We start from the raw sequence: 19,318 nt of genomic DNA, 5'->3' as shown, positions 1-19,318 counted from the left end.
ACCAGCCAAGCAATGGACGAGAAAATTCACCTATTGACACACATGACTCCCACCTCTTTACTTGGCGATCAGTATCGACTGTGTATGACAATACGACAACAATCCCTGCTTGCCCAGCTCTCCTCCTACACCACTCTGCTTCTGCCCTGAGAAAAAGCCGCCTTGATGCGGGATAGCGGGCGTGTTGATCCAGACGGTGCCGACCTCCAACCGTCGGGCCAGACTCTGAGCACGGTCTAAATCTTTGCTGTACACCACCGCTCCAAGGCCAGCGTTGTCGAGGTTGGCTCGGGATAAGACGTCGTCCTCACTACTCCATGTCATGACGGGGATGATGGGGCCTATTGGTCGTTAGACACTTCGACGGTCTAGGATCAAATGGGGATCACTTACCAAATTGTTCCTCACTGACAACCAGCGAGTCCTCCGGAGGCTTAACCACGATCGTTGGCGCGATCCAGTACCCCTTCCCGCTGATCTTGCTTTCCCCACCTGCGGCGATCTTGTAGTTGTTCTTCCGACAATCGTCGATGAAACTTTGACACCGCTCATAGTTCATCGGATTTGACAGCGGACCGTAAATCGACGGCGCGTACGCATCGGTACTCGGCGCGAACTTCTTGACCTCCTCACCTAACATCTCCAGAAACTGATCGAACAGCTCCTCGTGCACGTACACCCGCTTCGTAGCCACACACATCTGACCCGCGTGATACAGACACCCCTCCGCAATCTTAGGCACCACCTCCGCCAGATCAACGTCCTCGCACACAACAGCGGCATCATTCCCTGCTAGCTCAAGAATCATCTTCTTCAGCGACTTGGCGCAATTCTCCATGATGCGCTTTCCGACGCCAATGGTGCCCGTAAAGCTGATGTGCGAAATTCCTGGGTGCAGCGTCATCTTCTCACCGAGGTCGGCTCCGCCGTTGAGCGTCTGGAAGACGCCGGGGGGCAAGATCGACTGCGCCAGCTCGCAGAACTTGAGCATGGTGTAGGGCGTGAAAGGGGATGGCTTGATGATGACGCAGTTGCCTGTCGCTAGAGCGGACACGACTTTGATGGTGCTTAGGATCAGGGGGAAGTTCCACGGCGAGATGGCGCCGATAACGCCGTAGGGGGCATGGGTGGCGAGGATTTTGACGGACGAGTCTTCGAACTGGACTTCGTCTTCTAGGGCCACCTTTGCTGGATAGTGTGTTAGCAAGTCGCATTTTAGGTAAGAATGGATGGCGAAGGGTGTGGTTACTGTAGTACTTGTAGTGCGCGGCTGCCCTCTCCACCTCTATTGTCGCCAACAATTTCGACTTGCCCGTCTCTTTCATGAGAATCTCGGCTAGGAGCTCCAGGTTCTCGGTCACCAGATCAGTGACAGCCTGGATGAGTTTCTGCCTTTCGAAAACGGTGCTCCATCTCCACGTCTTGAACGCCTTCTGGGCTGCAGCGACGGCATCATCGAGGTCCTGCACCGTCGCGACGGGGGCATCCCATAGTTTATCCTCGGTGCGAGGGTCTGACTCTTGTCGGAATTCCTTAGCTGTACGAGGCTTGCCGTCAATGATGTTAAAGAATTCCATCTTCTGTGATGAGTCTGCTGGAATTGCTGAAGGCAGTACGTGTTTTGTTCTTGGAAGTCAAGCTGCTGTCTGTGCGGACTCAGTGAGATCATGAAATGCCACTCTACGATTCAAAACTCCACCAACAAGTCGACAGAGGAACAACGCTTGTTATACCGGCGCACGAATCAATGCCCGACGTCGCTGTCATATCGCAAACATGCTGGATCTGACGCGCACGGTGCCGTTTTGCCTGAATCAAACTCAGGAGTGAGGGGCTGTTTGAACTGCCGGTTCATCCTGACCTCGGGACGTATACTGTATTGACCCCATAATGAGGAACGATTCCCAGGATAAATGCGGAGAAGCTAGGCTCGTTCCCAGGCGCTTGCGGTGTGGGCACACTGCTTGCCGTGGTTTCCGATCTCCGTGGTGCGATTAAGGTTGTCATGGAACCCAGCTTCTTCTGCTTAATGCCCGTCGTCAGGGTTGAGGATTCGACCCGAGATCTCGGGTTTTCCGATGATGGGATGCTGTTGATGACTTCAGCGAGTAGCACGCCAGGCTGGTTCCGCACAGTTCAGAGGTAAAATGTAACAAAACTTCAGAAGATAACGGGTAAAACGGATTTGGGCTGCAAGTAAGACGAGTGGTGACCATACTTAGTGCTTTGTGGAAAGTTCCATGTTTGTGCAGCAATCTGATGTGTCACGACGAAATCGGCCATGGTCGGCAACTACAGTGGTCGACTGATCGAAGTTACTGGCAACGGTGCGTTTTCAGCTTGCATCCAGGGCCTGTCTTGTGCCGAGATATACCCAATCACTGAGCTGGATGATTATCAAGTCATGGTCCTTATTTCCTGGGTTCCTTAATTGTCTCCGCTTGAAGACACTATAAGTCGCGAGATAATGCACCTGTCATACAATGGCGTACAGAAATTACATGTCGGTTATTCGGAATTAAGTAAGATGAGATGTCACTCGATAATGCCCTTTACAGCTTTGTCACGCAATGAATGAATGAATGAGCATAGTGACATACAACCAGATTGTTATGTTTCCTTGTCCGCAGACTCGTCACTATCGTCGTTCTCAGTTCCTTCTTCGTCCTCATCGTCATCTTCCTCCTTAATTTCATCCATCCCAGTCACAAAATCCTCAAGTAAGTGCTTGAACGACGCAAATGCTTCAATCTGCGCCGCCCAATGGTAAACCCGGAACACGGAGTATTCCAACCTTCTCATTTCCGTCAGACCACTGTACAGCTCATTGGCGGCTTTCTCAAGCTTTTCCTTGTCCGCGTCGCTTGCCTTGTCGTAAGCATCATCGAACGCTGCGATGGCCGCCTTCGTCGTGTGTGGCGACACCAACCAGTGATATCCTTCATCGCCTCCCGCACCGATATGTATGAGACCGTTCAGCTCAGGCCAGTCAATCTCAACATCGCAGTCCTCGAGCATTTCCTTTGGCAATAGCTCACAGTTCCAGTCTTCTTCGTCCATGAGCTCGACCAGATGGGCTGGTCGGAAGATCTCATCTCCGTCGTCGGCTCTATCGATTGCATAGATGCCATTGGTTGTTCGTAGGAACTCCAGGTAGTCGGGTGGCAGCCCATTGGCGAAGTTGAAAGGGGGCTCCCGAGCTCGCCGGTCGAGATCATCGATTTCGTCCCTGGGAGCTGGGTCCTTGAGGAAGGTGTCTGGCATTCTCCAGTAATCATCGTCGGGGTTGTCACGGAATTTCGTCGAGGCGCCATAGCTTCCCAGTTTCTTCTTTTCGATGCACTTGTTATTGAAGAGATGGACAAGTTCAGAAACCGATTGGTTTTGCAACGGTCTGTTGTTTGTGCTGGTCATCTTGGGTATGGGTGTAACAGGAAGTGAATAATGACGATGGGTACAGGTAAATATCACCACATTGCTACAGCAAGACCTTGGCGGGTTTTATGTTACCAAACATCTGACTGGCGTGCTGTAGCTCCAGCCTAGATGCACACTAGTAAACACTTCACAAAGCCATACTGAGACGAGTCCTTTCCCCGAAGTAGCCATGCCTTACTCCAACACTAGGGACCAAATGCGAAAAACGAAACAAGATATAGACAACCCCACCGCTAGGCTAACCCTAAGGTGGAAGGATAAGGAGTCTCGGAAGCATCTTGAAGAGAAAGAACGGCAGTAATATATGGCACATCCGATGAGTTGCGTAAAGCAGCTCGCCGCCTTTGCCTAGCTTCATTCGGGGGGCTCGGGGGCGAACCAGAACATACCGACACAGAAAAGCTGCAACACAAGGCCGGAGCAACTACAACTGTTCAAACTTAGGTGAATTAATGAGCTTGTTTTGCGCCACTGAGTGGAATAATAATAGCAGTCGAATATCACCAAAAAAAAAAAGGTTCTTCTCCCAAGCGCAGCATTCTCCTCAGAGTCAAAGAAGATCTCATATTCTCTGGACCTAATCACTTGCAGTCCCCGTTTCATTGTGCGGATTGAAGCAATTGACCAATCGAAATTTCGGCTGTTTTCGACCGCAGCACCCGTTTCATCCCTTCAGAGCTCGCATACAAAACCGCTCGGGGCCTTGGATTGCCAGAGTCGACTTTGCTTCCTGGTACTGTTATCGAACCGCACCAGCCCCTTTTCTGGCTCTACGGTGCCCGACGGCTGATTTAGAGTTTCTTAACTATAACAGCCGCTTGACCGGACCTCCAGTATCTTCGGTCACGCCGATCAGCCATACTATCATACAAAATGTACGCTGTCTTTGCATGACTTGATGTTCTTTAAAAGCCCTTATGCCCATTGTGCTCTTTGGTAATTCTGGCTTCACCGGAGACACATTCAATACTATACTTTATCATAGCTTGCAACAAGTCCAATACGACAGATGGGGTGAGGCTGATGGTGAGTCATCTAGCGCTGTTTCTGTTGTGCTGCATCCGATAATAATATAAGACTTGTGTCCTGATTACAATCATTGCGCTACGGGGCGCGCAACTTACAAGACCTTGTTTCTGGACTGAGGGGACATCCTGGTCAGAGCAGACCGTTGTGCTGAAGGTACATTTCCGTTTCTCCGCCAAGCGTCCCTGTGGGAGAGACTTCTTATTTGATGGCATAGAAACCGACCATGGTGGCATATCTTGGACCATGATCAGGTCTACGACAACATCAGCACGTTGGAGAAAGACGAAACATCCTAGCACCCTTCCATATGGATGTATTCCAGATTATAGGAAAGTCTCGCATTCATTTGGAGGAAAAGTGGCTGTCATTTTTCAATATCATGGATCAACACATATCCATGATATGCTGGAATTGACTCGACTCTCTCGTTTTATGATGCCCCATACTGATCTAACACGGGCTATCCATAGCGTGTCCGCCAGATCAGGGCTAAGAGCCAAGCGACCAACTGGTAAACGAGATAGCGTAAGATGCCGAAACTTGAGAAAGATTCAGCGTGACACTGAAAACAGCATTTATATACAGCTCATGAGATCCTCAAGTCGCACAGCTGCCATTTGGGGACATCAACAGCTTTAAACAGGCATCAATATCCATCGACAATTTATACAACACGTCCACAGCAGAATCGCGGCTATAGACCAGACCACGCGGGACTTACTGCAACTAGTAAGTTGATCGATAAGTAACGCGTTCGTGAAACAGACTGAGATAGAGTCCCACCCTAGGAATTTTCATGGATTTCTTTAATTCTCGAGGCCCATTACTTCACCAGCCTTGTGGATAGTTGGATTACGGTATGTCCCGGCTTACTACTTTGCCCAAGCCTTATTCTAACCGGCATCTCCGGCTGTCTCCCGGCAATTTGGCATCGAACTGTGTTATTCTCCGCTTCGTACAACAGTGCCACTCGACACAGTTGCTAGTAATATGCTCCAGAGCCTGTTCGGGATGAACATCAATATCCTGAAGGACAACCCATATTGGCGCAGGTACATCTTGAGAGGAGGAGTTTCGCTGCTTTTGATCTTCCTCGGCTAGCTGGGGGCTAAATCCGGTCAGATTCGTATAATGAGAAAGACACTACCACGGTTGGAATGGGCTAATATCGACTAGATCGAGGCATGGCTCGAGAATAATGTTGGGGCACGTATCGATCAATGGACAAGGAAGAGATGACATCAGCTAGAAAGCGTGCCTGGAAAATTCCAGATTGGCGGAGCCTTGTATTTCCTTACCACTAAATCATTGCATTTTCTGGTTGGTCAATACGCTGTTTGGATACCTCTCGAATTTTCTATCAGCAACAACAAGTTATACATAACTACAGGAGAAACTCTGCTATCGCTTCAAACACTTGCGTCCCCTTCTTTACCCTGCACTTCTTTCTGTATATAACATATAGATACAAGTCAGCCGATGGGAGAACCTCATAGTAAGTTTCATGTAACGATGCACGTGGACAATGGCTACGTGAACAAGCGGGCCTCTTCACCCAAAAGAATGAGGAATGGATACATTTAGCAGCAGCCGTGAATCACAGTTCGGAAGAATACGAGATTCCCTTTGCACAAGAAATTCTGGGAAACTAAGTTATTAAGTGCTGAGCAGTAGCAGACCGGAAGCTTCTCAGTTATTATTACCACGGCGTTCGATGCCGCTTCATGCTCGCTTGGAAGACTTTTTACGCTGAGAATATTAGCTTAATTCGTGCGCGGGCTAGTAGAAGATAACTCATTGGGGAGATGAGGGACCAAAGTAGTGAGTGTTATGCAACCTCTGCAAGGGGTACTTATCTTTGCTAGTACAATCCTTTAAATTCCCATAAACCTTCGCGATACTCGGACTCAAGATCGCAAGGACTACGAGATATATGTAGATAAATGCCAGAAGATATCTGCCGGCAAGATGTGAGACGAGTCAATTCTTCTCTTCTAAGCTGGATTCGCGTTCTCGTTCCCGTTCCTGTCTCCATGTCGTGATTCTCGTAACCTGCTTGGGCTCCCCGGCTCTTGCTCCTGTGCAATGAAATCATCGAGCAATCCTTCCAATATCTTGTCCGTCCCGTCCAACATGCCCGCATCCGGTATATCCGCCACCCACCGCGTCAGGTTTTGGGGATTGACCGGACTTGACGGCACGAAGGAGACGGGCCGTGTCCACTGTTCACGGTTTCTATCCACCATCATGGTTATGGTCCGGTTAGAGAGAGCTTCAAAAATGTCTCGATACGGCGCTGCGCTCTTCCATCGCTCGGCCAAAACCGCCAGAAGCATGGTGCAGTCCGTAAGCGTGCTGCTCATCCCATCATACCAGACAGCCTCCCGGACCGCAGACGAAGTCCAAAGGCAGTGTAAATATGTCAATCCAGCGGAGAAGATGACACAAAGAGCCGCCCAGGTGTGTTTGATTGGTTTCCCAATGTATTGATGTCGGTATCCATGGCAAATATTTTCGGCAGCTGCGGCACATTCTATGAATACGCTGTCTTCGCAAGCTCGCTTGCCTGTTAACTGGCCGCGATAAAGCAAGAGAATGGTTTCACCAAAATTGAGATCGTACCAGTCTCTTGTTGCAAATATCGTCAGGGCAGCACCGGTGCGGGTTGGTATTGGGGGAATGGAAGCCATCCATTCGTCAAGCTTGGAGCGAATGTTCTCAACACGCATTCCGTAAGTCGGATCGTCCGAGGTCCTAGTCGTTTTATCTGAATATAGCGATGTATGCATTCGAGCCCAAAGGCAACGGAGGCGGAAGACATGGAGCGCAGTTGACATGGTTGTAGGGCCGTCGCTATGAGAGCTTCGAGGCGTACCAGAAATCCCGGTTTCGGTGATTTGTGAATCATTGATATCAGTTGGGAACTGGTGGTTTAGCCGTCGTCGAGATACATGCTTCGGGATGGGATGCTGCTCACCTCAGCATCGACTTCTTGAAGTTGTAAGCCCAACGGGCGACCGAGTGTAACGGCAGCCACGCTTTCGATACCGAAAGTGCACCAAAAGACTCTCTTGCGCATCTCTAGTCGTAAAGGGTCTATAGTCGACCCGAAGCGTTTCGAGCTTCGATGATATCCCAGCTCGACGCATTGGCGGAGTGCTAGTCCTGACAGCTTCCTGCGGCATGATGAAAATGTTAGTCTCCTCTGGCCGTCATCATGGCAGGGGCGACTGACCAAATTGACGGACCTGTGGAACTCCGAAGAGAATACATGGCATAGCATAGAATGGCTTGTAGTTGGACAATATGGGCCCTGTGGGCCATGTGGGTCCTATACTTGCCACTATCGCCACCTAGAACGGCGACCATCCCCACATACCTCTATTACGAGAAATGTGGCAAGGATAGAACATTCCCTACTTATCTATATGCTTCTACAACTTGTCTGAATTAATCAGCAAGTCTACCATTCATTGACTATATAAGAACCCTTTTGTTTCCATACATAGACCCTCGAAGAGAGGACCAGAGTTAGCTACAATACATACAGGTTAGGCATATGTGCCCTCCTTTTGCTCCTTCAACGGGAACATAAAATCCAAGTCTTGTATAGCTTCTAAATTGTCGCGCGATAAGATAGAGTCAATGTAGAACTGGGCTGAGAGGTAAAATTGCTGTTGTGCTCTTAGCGGCCATCGTCGTCAGATGGGGTCAACCTGTCTCGGGGATTTACCTGGGGTAGGGATCCTGTGTTGGGTAAAAGCAGAGCTCCTACAGCATATACCTGGATTGGTGAGTAATGATGAAGCATACATGCTTGAAGCAAGGGCGAATTTTACCATATTTATAAAAAAGTAAGGAACGGGATCCAAGACGATGGCTTCGGCTGCTCCGGCTGCTTCGGCTGACCCTACCAGCATTGCTTCCCAACGTCTAAACGTAGGCTCGTGCAAGAACGGATATTGGGCATGAATGTTCTCAAAGTATGCGTTACTAAGAGTGATTCCGAATTCGTACTGCGGTAAGAGACACGGTGTTGGTAGTGACGTGTCGTCTTGAGGAGGCCCAAAGGTATCTGAACGATTCCTTGGGAACGGTTGGCGAAGAGAGGAATGGATGATGCGTGAAAAGGCAAAAGGCGATGATGAACCCAAATAGCTAGGCTCTTCTCCATCCACTCTGAAGGCCAGCATTCCAACTTTGGAAGATAACTCGTCGACACTGTCCTCGGTTTCCGTGGGTCCCGAGGCAGTTGGTCCAAGGGGATGTGCATTGTCAATGGCTGGGGCTGTCGTGCCGGAATCTGGCTCTCTTGAATGAGCTCTCCGAAGCTGGTCCTCGAGCAAAGCGACTTTTTCTTCCAGAGTCTCAACATAATTCCGCGACTGATGTCGTCTTGTGGCCGGGTCCTCAACAAGACAGCCTGTGGACCAGCATCAGCAAAAGGCAAGCCCCGACAAGACGGCAGGGACTTTACGACGTACTCGTTCCAGAACGTTGACAATTTGCACAGGATGGGCTTTGGTCATCGCACTAGATCAATACATCAGGAAACAGTCAGGCGGAGGCCGTAAGGTGAACCATCACCTTCAGTTTCCTTTCTTTGCAGTTGACACAAGCAAGCTGTGTTCTGGGGCCAATGCGTATACGCCGGCGTTTGTGGCAGGTGTTCTGCAGCATGGTAAAGGACTATGCGGTAGATAGATAGTTGGGTAGTGCAGCCTCTCGTCACGTTGTAGCCAGGTCCCTTCTCCTTCAACTACCCGAGCATGTATTTGCACAGGGACTCAGCGAAAGGTACTTAAGTAGTTAAATTCCCATTTAAGCTTGTCTAAGAGAGATAAGGGGCCGTGGCCTGCCGTGGCCCAGAACGATTGACGAAACTGGCATTCCCCAAATATTGAGGTGCCGTAACGACGCGCGGGGAAAGCGATCTCGGGTATACGACCAGGTCGATCCCCAGCTCCAACTCCCACCCCGTTTTGCATAAAACGCTTGCATACTTAAGCATAAATCAATGCAGAAAGGGAACGTACACTTATAGAAGCCATACCTGCATCCCTTGTAGTAGCGCCTCGACAGCTTCAGTCCATGCTGTTTTGCCCTATTTTCACTAGACCTTCTGTGCCCACCCCGCTGTTATTCTAGTGCACACAATTTTAATGGTCCCGACGGGTACTACAGGGAATTCCTGTCAATGAACGTAAAGTAACAGAGGGGTTAGTCGGCTTTAGTGTTTATCAATAGGATATCTAAGGGCTGCTGATTGGCGCCTCGTATTCTTCCGAGAGGCAAGCTCCAAACTGGGTCAAATGACGAGTCTGGGGTATCGTATGATTGATTACTCGGGAGAATCCGAGTGGAGTATCACCACCCAGATCACAGATCACAACCACAAGTGTTGTCCAAGCGAGCGGTTTCGATTGACGGTCAAAGTGCTCTGCGGGAGCCTTTGGTCGGTCTGACAAGCCAAAAAACGGCAGTTTGACCCACTACTCGCCAACGCGGTTGGTATAGTTGCGACTGAGAAAAACGAAACAACCAAAAGAAAAACAGACACACGTCAAAGCATCAATCCTTTACAAAGAAGGGCCTTCCATGCTCCCGAAAATATGAGATGTGCGAACCTCGCAACAGCCCAATCATCGTTCTTTGTACTGCAGGCTTGCATAATACGCATATCGCGTAGCAGTGCGAGCTCGAAAGGTCTTGCCGTACACAATCAAGACACCAGTGAAGGATAGAAAGACGACTGAGATCAGTACAATGATAATAATGACCCATTTAATACCAATTGCTGCGATCCACGGTGTGATGGCGAAAATGAAAACGGTGCTGAATGTGTTGCGCACAACCGTAACACCCACCAACGCATCGCCAATGATCTACAAGTTCGTAAGTAATTCTCGAGTCAGCCAGTAGTAGGAATGCAGAAAATGCCGACTTACGTCCTTGTATGAGTCGGTGAGGTATGTGATGGTGAGACTGTTGATGGGGGCGATGCCGAGCTTGTAGAGAAAAAGTCCCACGGCAATAACAGGCCACGGCAGTCCATTGTTTAGGCCGATGCCAAACATCAAGGCACCGGCAGGTATAAACGCAATGAAAGGAATGATGCTCCACAATCGTTGTTCCGGTTCGTAGATGCCATTATTGCGACGGGCAAGACAGAGAATCATAACATCACTGACCGGGCCTGCGACAAGCGACCCAATGGTCACCCCAGCCAGCTTGGGCAGGTTCATGAGACCGATCTGGGATGCGTTGAACTTGTACGGTGGCTCCGTCATATATGTTGAAAACGTGGTTGACATGACATCTTGCGTCGCGACCAAAATGCCATAAACCAGTGCGGTGTAGGCGACAGCCGGGATAGTTGTGAGCAAGACCAGAGGCTGATACATGTGGCGGAGGAAGCCCTTGAGACCTTGACCCGATGACGACGGAGTACTAAGTGCCAGCTTCTCGGCGTACGTTTTCATTGGGATGTTATGGTTGATTCTGACGGCGTAGATGTCCTGTCGCAGACTCCCTTCTTCGGCTACTTTGGCGCATCCAGGCTCAGGCAGATCTTGCTTCAAGTTGCAGGCCGGCTTGACATCCACCTCGGGCTCGTCGTGGGCGGCGGTGCTATCCTCCACTGGCGTCGCTGCAGGAAAACTCGGGGGGCAGTATTTGGTTTCTTCGTAGCCAAAGGCGACCAAGATGGAGCAAAAGCCGAAGAAGACGGCGTTCCACCACCAAACCCATCTCCAGCCCTGGCCGGTTGTGATGAAGCCAGCAATCAGCGGACCAAGTGAAACCGATACCTGCCAGAGCCAGATGTATATGCTGTTCATCTTTCCCCGCTGGTGGACAAAAAACACATCGGCGATCGTCATCTGGACGATAACCTCGGCAAGAGCTCCGAAGGCGGTACAAAAGACGTTGACGAGCATGAGATCTGCAACAGTCTGCAGTTTGGCAGACCATATGCTGACGGCGAACAGCACTAATGTGCTGAAGAGGTATAATGGCCGACGGCCGAACTTGAGCGCAAACGGAACCAAGACAAGAGCACCAATGGCCAGGAAAGCACTGCCAACGGCGTAGCTGTCGTTTAGTATTTCGTAGCTGAAGCCCAACTCGGTGTGCATCGGGCCCCAAGTTGGCGTGGCAGAGTTGATAAACTCCGACACCATGAGGACGTAGAGACTGGCGAGTCCAAAATTCAAGTACTTGCGCCACGTGGACCAGTTCAAGGGGTCGTTGGGGTCCTCGGACGGGCGTGGCTGCAAGATGATTCCTTCACCAGCCGGGGCAGTCGCATCCTCGAGGCGTACGGTCCCGGGAGGAAACATTACGGTGCAGCCAGTCGTGACATCGGCCGAAGTCGTAGGCATGTCGACCGACTTTTTGTAGGCGAGGTTTCCAATGGATGCGCCCATGTTTTGGAGGTGGACAGGACCAGGCCGACTTCCGGAATCCATGTTGGCAGAAGGCGCAGACATATCGAGCGATGGTGGATGAGACACGACGGCAAGATGGTGAGGCGGGTTCGATCGGCAACCACAGGAGGGGAATGTTAACAATGTGGGAGGACCTACTTAAGCATTGTGAATGAGGAACGGTGGCAGGTGTGTTCACGAGGTCGTGCCCAGAAGACTTGGAGAATTTGTCCAAGCATTAGTCGCCCTTATCTATCAGCACAGGGACTAGATCTCAATGTCCAAGACTCTACGGCTGGTGGTGCGGGCGATTAATACGCTTTCCTCGAACTCTGATGACTTGGAAGAATTCGTACAACTTGGCATCAGTGGCGCTTGTCTGTCAGGGCGGAGATCCATTATTTCCCAGGCCAGGGCGCGGGGGCAAATGCCATATTTGAGCGCCTTTACGGATTCTCGAGTTCTCCCGAGTAAACAACATGTTCATCAACTGCACTCCGGGCTAGAGGGTGCGTGGGCATGACCCAATCTCGGAACAATACGACGAACGGTCATGGGCCGATGGCATTGCCACATTGCAACCCCATTACCAACTTTAGGTATCCACAGCTACCCAAGCCCCCGCATGTTCCTCGAACACTGAATGACCTAGGTATATTTAAGCAAACCCTTAAGTGCTGAATCTCGAGACTGATGTTCTTGACGACAACTAGCGCTACCCTGCCTGAGCCGTAACTGAAGTATCTGTTATTCCCAGATTCCAGATTCCCACTCTATCAAGATGCCGTCGGCCGATTCCAAAATCATCATTGTTGGCGCTGGTGTATTCGGTTTAAGCACCGCGTTGTGGCTTGCCCGGGATGGTTACAAGGATATTACTGTTTTTGATCGATGTGCTTTTGACACCAATTATTACAACCCTGCCAACGGTTGTGACGGAGCATCTTCTGATATAAACAAGATATTCCGAATGGCCTATGGAGATAAGCTCAAGTAAGCTGCCACAAACCTAAAGGTTTGAACCCCCCTTTTCCCAATAACTAAAGCAAAACGATAGCTATCAGTCACTTGCCATCGAGGCTAGAGACATGTGGCTTGCTTGGGACAAGACCATCAAAGAAGTCAACCCGGCATCACTCCCCCAAGGCCTCACTCCCGAGGATAAGCTATTCTATGTTTGTGGATGCTATTTCATGGGAGAAGGCCTCACGTTGGAAGGTGAAAACAAAGACAGTCTTGACACAATGACCAAGACAGCTCCTGACTTCCGGAAGATGCTATTCGTCAAAGTAATACGTCCCCCCTCTTCTCACGCCCCTGAATGCTAGAGATTTGCTGGTTAACTGGAGTGGTCTTCAAGAACGACGCGGAAGATGAAGAGCGTCTCGGGAGAATAAGCCCAAAATGGGTCGAGAAATACCACTTGCTCGACAGGATCAACAATGGCGAAACAAATGGCTTCCTGGACATCAATGCAGGCATTAACATCTCCGACAAGGTATATGGCCCCCAAGGTATCACTCAACATGTTCGAATTCAACACTAACTAGGCTTCAATCAGGCCTGTGTCTACGCTCGATATCTCTGTGTTCAAGCTGGCGTCAAGTTTGTTCTGGGGGAGCCTCAGGGCCAGTTCAAGACCCTGATCATCGAATCTAATGGCACGCAAAAGAGAGTCGCAGGCATCAAAACCTGCGATGGAAAGAGGCACTTTGGCGATCTTGTCATAGTGGCTGGTACGAGCTGCCTTCTATCTCATCATACACGTCCTGACTGACCCTATTGTAGCCGGTGGCTGGACTGCATCCATCGTCCCCGAAGCCCACAACATTGTCGAGGCCACCGCAGGGACGGTCATGTTCATCGACATTCCCAAGCATAGGCAAGACTTGTGGAAAAGGTTCCACTCCGACAACTATCCCGCCTGGTGCTACTGGACTAGGGAAGGCGAGGAGTATAATTTGCCCCTTTCGCAAAGTCGCTTCTTCCGCTGACGGTTTCCTCTAGCTTCTTCGACGGTGGTGGCTTCCCTATCTCCAAAGAAGGTCGTTTGAAATTCATCTTCCGTGGTCGCAAGGTAGGCAAGCAACTCTTCATCCCTTTTTGATTTCTAGTAATAACGAGTTATTCCATGTAGTTTACTAATTTCCAAGACCATGTAACCGAGCCCAACTTGTATGTATCAGTTGTATGGTGTGCTGCATGGATCCGAGCTCATTCGTTTTGATAGGCGCGTTTCCATTCCGCGGACCAAGTACAGCAAGGATCCAATCAACACAGTTCCTCTTTACGGCCTCTCAAAACTAAAGGAGATCGTCTGTCAAGCGTTCCCAGAGTTGGCGGAGCTTGGATTCACGGATTCTAGAGTATGTTTCCCCCGGCTTGCACTATATATGTATTCTTGTTAACAATCAGCAGCTTTGCTGGTACCCCGATTCCATCGATGAGGACGTGAGTTGCTCTAACCTGGGATAACGAATGATGCTGATCGCCCTAGTTCGTCGTCGATTATGTTCCCGGATACTCCGACTCGTTGTTCGTCTGCAGCGGAGGCTGGTAAGTTTTGCTTATATCCCAATCGACCCAAGAACAAACCACTAAAGTGAATTTTTCACAGTGGCCACGCCTTCAAGTTCCTGCCCATTCTCGGCCGGGTAAGTATTGTCCATAGGATGCTTCTCCCGACAACGTCTAACACATGACAACGTGCAGCACGTGAAGAACCAAATCGAGCGGATCCCCGATCAGTTTACGCCTGTGTGGAAGTGGCGGGCTGCTGAAGAGGGCAAGCCGAACAATGGACTGTCTGAAGGCGAGACAGGCCCCAGAGAAATGTCCAAGCTCGAGATGGCGGGTCGTGAGTTTCCTTCCCCTATCACTACTAATACTAGATTACGCACATTGTGCTAACTCAGTTCCTTTCAGCTCCTGACTTCTCCATGACTCAGGTAAGACCTAATCCGTTCAAAGCTTTTTCAGATTAAATCGCTGAATTCTCTACAAGTCGATCACGTCATAAATTCAGGTAGGGTCTATGTTAGGCTAGGATCCAACTACAATAATCTTGCTTTTTGCAGGAAAGCGTTTATATATCCCGCGGAAATAGTGGCTGTGAAGAAACATATGCAAATACTAAAATCAACGCCAGCCGCCTTTTTCTAGGCCAACTTTGTCTTATCGTGATGAAGAGGGCACGCGTGGAAGGAGAAGAAGCCAATCCAAGTCCGGTCGACTGACGGTATCATTCCGTCAAGACGGTGGAGAGACATAGAAGAACAGAATACTATTTGGGATTATGAACGCGTGTGGGACGGGCAATACAAATTATATGTTCGCCATATATTCGGGGACTTCTAGACGACAATTCTACTTGAGCAGATATTCAACATTATAGCTCTATGGGGAAGTAGAGTACGCATTTGAATCAGTCATTAACGTAACGTCGAGTGTTACTGCCCAGGCAAGCTCGTCCTGTCAGAGCCACCCCAAAGAGCCGCCCCAACCAGCCTTGTTGCTTGCAATGCACACTTCCAAGACAAGTAGCCCCAAAGCGGATGCAGCATCTAGACCTTCGATCTATGAGTACTTCTATAGACACAACAGAATCAGAACCAAGGTCCATGCAGTCCAGTCCAGACCAGTCCTATATACAACCACCGATCCCGACCTTCCCATAACCAGCCCTCAAGCTATTAAACCCAGGTCGACTTCAGTCCATGACATTCATTAGGAACCCCATCTATCATCACGATGTCCCACTCACTCAGCCAACAATGATGATGAGGGCATGATCCCATGCCTTTCATACAGTGTAAAAGTTCGACACGGGGTCGAATACATAGAAACAAACCCAGCTTTGCTCAGCTGTATGCGAGATGTGCGGCTCCTAGGCCAATAAATTCAAACATGATGGGTACGAAATCGACAGCTACCAAGCCGATTCCTGCAAGTTTTGTCAGTAATCGAGTTGGAGATAGACAGGTGTAAAAACGCGTCCGTCTGAGTAAGGGAAAGGGGTTATGTTCCAGTCGACCTCCAGAGGTTGTATACCACTCAGCACTCTGACACCGAGACATCCTTCTGCCCCCTTGTACCCGACACGAAAACCATGCAACCGAAAACAACTCACCAGTGTAAACAATCAGCTTCGTCACAACCTCAACATCATACCGAACCCTGGGCCTAACCAACTTGGAGAAAACCTCTCGTTCCCCAAGCTCATCCTGCCTCCCAATATACATCTCCGGATCCTCAGGCCTATCCTTCTCCTCACCTGGTGAAGCGGACCCCACAATCACCGTACCCTCACCCATCATGCGTTCATAATAACTCAACCGGCCCCCAACTCCACCACTGACCCCTGAACTCTGGCCCCCCTGCTCGTCTATCGCGGTGGTTGGGCTCGACTCCCGCATCTCCGCAATGCTATTCTTGCTCCTCAAGCTATGACTCCCGTTACTCCCAATACTCTCCCTCCTCCTCCGTTCCCTATACGCAAGCGTCTCATACGCGTCCGCTGCACTCTGCGGGCCAACAGACACGGACCTACCGCGCCCTCCCTTACGAATCGAATTCACGAACCGCGGCAGATCGCTCACATTAGGCATAACGTTGTCGACCTTGATGCGAAGCGGGATATTCTTATACTCCGAGGCGGGCATAAAGAAGCGGCGGGGCAGGTTGACGCCCCAGACCTCAAGGAAACGGAATAAGTGGGGGAGGGAGCGGAGAAGGGTGGGTTTCGCGACCTCGCGCCAGGCAACGACGGCGGGGACACCGACGGCGATGCGGAGGATGACGACGGCCCAGCCTAGGGCGGCGGCATCAAAGGGGATAGCGCCGAAGGAGGAGCGGCCTAGGTGCCAGGTGCCCATTTCCACGCCCACGACGACGCCTGCGAAGGCGACGCTGTCGTCGAAGCAGGGGCAGTCGTCTGCGGGCTCAGGGTGGATGCGGATGAGGACGATGATGACGAGAGCTACCATGACGATGGAGGAGAATGTCCTTTCGAGGAAGTAGGCATCCGTAGCAGCTCCATAGTAAAACTCGACGAGACTGATAGCGGCGCCCATGAGGCTGCCCACGATTACGTCCAAAAAACCGTGCATGCCGCAGTAGAGGCGCCCAAATACAATGCTAACCGCGTACCAGTAGGCCAGGATTTCGAGAGCGAATTTGTAAGTCGGCGGTAGCGTGTTTTCGGGAGAATACAACGACAGGATACCGTAGACAGCCACAGACACGGCATTGGCCGAGTGCGTTGATGGGAAGCCGTACTCGAGGGCCACGGAGTCGGACATCGTAATTCGGTGTAACGGAGGCGACAGCGGCCGTGGCAGCGAGAAGAAGTCCTTAACAAAGCCGCTGAAGAAAACGCCCGAGGCAAGCATACGAACAAGTCTATCGCTATATGTCAATATTCAACTCTTGTCATGTTTACTCTCCAGCCCCTAGTATCGTGGGAGGCTTGTTCACGGGGAGACGTACGCTTTGCCAAACGGCGCAAATCCACACCAGAAGAAGATGGGGAGCCCAATCATGAAGAAGGTGTGCGTTCCCAGGTTCGCCGTAATTGCAAAGTAGCTATCGAGGGCTGGTGTGCGCAGCTTGTCTTGCATCCAGGCGAGGTAGGGCGTCTCCCATCGCACGAGGGGCAGGGTGCTCTGTCGCAAGTTGTAGCGCCATTTAGGGAGTGCTCGTTTGTCTGTTTATTGGCACCTCGTCAGCGCCGTCGCTTTCACAGTCCCATGGAATAATAGACGTGCGCTTGACGGGTATATCGGACAGGTCAGAAGTGATGTAGCACGCAACCATCTCGGTCAGACATGCTTCGCCTTCCACTTCCCCGTGCAATGATCCAGATACACAAGTTGGCAGAATTGCGACGTACAATGGTCCAGACTCTTCAATCCAGCATCAGGCACAGGCTCCTTCTCTCCTACAGGTTTTTCATCAGACGGCGCAGCCATTGCGCATGTTGTCGCGCCATTGGCGTGCAAAGAATTCATCGGATTCGGTCGCGGCGGCAATCTGAAGTAGAGCTGGACTTCGGCTTCCGCGGCGTTATGAATCCGGGTGCAATTGATCCAGCAACGGAAAAAACGGAACGGTGGCGCATTGATGGGGAAAGTCTATCAGTCAGCAGAGGCGGGTTTAATCGAACACAATCTGTATCTTCTAGCGATCGATTCAGTCAAAGCTTCAAAATGCAGCAGGCACCAGACCCATCTATTTACATTCGAATCAATTGGAAGTAACCGCATTGACCACCCTTTTGAATGCACCCCCAATTTCAATTGCAATTCTAAAAAAAGATGATGACGCAACTCCCCTTCAACACGCCATAATTTGACAGCTACGTACAAAGTATCTAAGCTCCCGGTATGGAATTATAATGCTTCTAAGCAGCGTATCGAACGGACTGTCTACCGAGTCCATAGCGGGAATATTCACAGTTCGGCGGCCACGCGGTTCGGAATTAGTCCTTCAACCCTCTCGTACTGACGTAATAAGATCATGCCATATCACGACGGTACTGTCGACTAGTAGAAGCTTCCTAGGGAGCAAGAGGAGGTTATGTTAAACTAGATAGTATTCGAAGACCTGTACAAGAGTCTTCCTAGCAAGGCTTTCGTAATCGATTTCGCTCTAGAAATACTAAAGGCCGAGAGGCATTATTACTATTAGGCCTATAACGGAATAACCACTTCATTAAACGTCGAGGTTAAAAGGAACTCGTCGCCCCCGGAGTAATTTGGGGCAATGCGATTGATCACGTTGATTAAATCATATATTTGACCTTCTTCTCCTGCCGGATGATCCGAACTTGGAATAACTTATCCATGGATTCTATGCTTCCTGTGAAGGTCAACCCTCGCAGACTCACTACAACCAGGTGACTTACAGCTGGAACACCTGCCGTGGCAGTGTCAGATGGGAAGCCAATCATAACCCTTGTAGGAGCCCCGCCAAGCGTGGATGACTTAGTCGCGCTCCCTCAAACCTAAGTTGTCATCTTCTTTCCTTCGCTCCTTAGAGTAGAATCTTCGTCGATAGCACCTAATCGAGGTCTCTACCAATGCGATGCAACCCAGGTCGTGACACAGACCAACTTAGTGCTAGTGACAGCTTTATTTCGACTCCCAGAGGCAAGCGTCTACTTTGAGATTCACCCCATCAGAGGACACATCCGACCAACTTGTGTAGTCAGAGTCACAAGGCTTGTAGGAGCTTCGCTACTGCCTGACCCCGTTTTAGTACCTAACATGTACTAAACATATAAGAAGAGCTAGACGAGTCCGCCTATTATTACTACCGGTAATACTATTGTCTTTACTATATATACAGATTATATGAAGTATACTCTCTGTTCAATATATTTATTAATTTATCAATTCAATCTTACCCGTTCTCGATATTAGTAA

General features: G+C 50.1%; 6 protein-coding genes across 6 annotated transcripts; 1 reads left to right on the top strand and 5 right to left on the bottom strand.

Annotated features, from left to right (window-relative positions):
* Nucleotides 1–57: 57 nt before the first annotated feature.
* BCR38DRAFT_355463 (Aldehyde/histidinol dehydrogenase) lies at nucleotides 58–1,577 on the bottom strand (the record flags this gene model as incomplete). Its single annotated transcript, XM_040856951.1, has 3 exons — nucleotides 58–341; nucleotides 394–1,188; nucleotides 1,250–1,577. The coding sequence occupies 3 exons, from the start codon at nucleotides 1,575–1,577 to the stop codon at nucleotides 58–60; spliced, it is 1,407 nt and encodes a 468-aa protein (XP_040710456.1).
* A 1,024-nt stretch (nucleotides 1,578–2,601) lies between these two features.
* BCR38DRAFT_450524 (uncharacterized protein) lies at nucleotides 2,602–3,526 on the bottom strand. Its single transcript, XM_040861385.1, has one exon. The coding sequence runs from the start codon at nucleotides 3,412–3,414 to the stop codon at nucleotides 2,611–2,613; it is 804 nt and encodes a 267-aa protein (XP_040710455.1). The 5' UTR covers nucleotides 3,415–3,526; the 3' UTR covers nucleotides 2,602–2,610.
* Nucleotides 3,527–6,461: 2,935 nt separating this feature from the next.
* BCR38DRAFT_355127 (fungal-specific transcription factor domain-containing protein) lies at nucleotides 6,462–8,888 on the bottom strand (the record flags this gene model as incomplete). The annotated part of the gene is made up of 6 exons (XM_040856929.1): nucleotides 6,462–7,391; nucleotides 7,445–7,639; nucleotides 7,699–7,780; nucleotides 8,059–8,141; nucleotides 8,201–8,251; nucleotides 8,307–8,888. Coding segments are annotated over 6 exons (1,923 nt in total), but the record flags the coding sequence as incomplete, so codon positions are not given.
* Nucleotides 8,889–10,109: 1,221 nt separating this feature from the next.
* Nucleotides 10,110–11,807, bottom strand: BCR38DRAFT_355131 (major facilitator superfamily domain-containing protein; the record flags this gene model as incomplete). Its single annotated transcript, XM_040856930.1, has 2 exons — nucleotides 10,110–10,352; nucleotides 10,416–11,807. 2 exons carry the CDS (start codon nucleotides 11,805–11,807, stop codon nucleotides 10,110–10,112), a joined length of 1,635 nt encoding a protein of 544 aa, XP_040710453.1.
* Nucleotides 11,808–12,675: 868 nt separating this feature from the next.
* BCR38DRAFT_355366 (FAD dependent oxidoreductase) lies at nucleotides 12,676–14,804 on the top strand (the record flags this gene model as incomplete). Its single annotated transcript, XM_040856942.1, has 12 exons — nucleotides 12,676–12,887; nucleotides 12,952–13,183; nucleotides 13,255–13,392; nucleotides 13,456–13,630; nucleotides 13,683–13,848; nucleotides 13,902–13,971; nucleotides 14,032–14,069; nucleotides 14,125–14,260; nucleotides 14,313–14,345; nucleotides 14,392–14,450; nucleotides 14,512–14,548; nucleotides 14,607–14,804. The coding sequence occupies 12 exons, from the start codon at nucleotides 12,676–12,678 to the stop codon at nucleotides 14,802–14,804; spliced, it is 1,494 nt and encodes a 497-aa protein (XP_040710452.1).
* Nucleotides 14,805–15,754: 950 nt separating this feature from the next.
* On the bottom strand, nucleotides 15,755–17,902 carry BCR38DRAFT_355396 (PAP2 superfamily-domain-containing protein; the record flags this gene model as incomplete). Its single annotated transcript, XM_040856946.1, has 4 exons — nucleotides 15,755–15,837; nucleotides 16,024–17,294; nucleotides 17,382–17,598; nucleotides 17,785–17,902. 4 exons carry the CDS (start codon nucleotides 17,900–17,902, stop codon nucleotides 15,755–15,757), a joined length of 1,689 nt encoding a protein of 562 aa, XP_040710451.1.
* Nucleotides 17,903–19,318: the final 1,416 nt, after the last annotated feature.

Source organism: Pseudomassariella vexata (assembly GCF_002105095.1).
Source record: "Pseudomassariella vexata strain CBS 129021 chromosome Unknown BCR38scaffold_21, whole genome shotgun sequence".
Lineage (NCBI taxonomy): Eukaryota > Fungi > Ascomycota > Sordariomycetes > Amphisphaeriales > Pseudomassariaceae > Pseudomassariella > Pseudomassariella vexata.
The sequence above is the reverse complement of the archived record's forward strand: the minus strand, read 5'-3'. Positions and strand labels throughout refer to the sequence as shown.

Excerpts from the sequence above, each read along its gene's own strand:
- BCR38DRAFT_450524 (XM_040861385.1), bottom strand. The coding sequence starts at position 3,414 with ATGACCAGCACAAACAACAGACCGTTGCAAAACCAATCGGTTTCTGAA.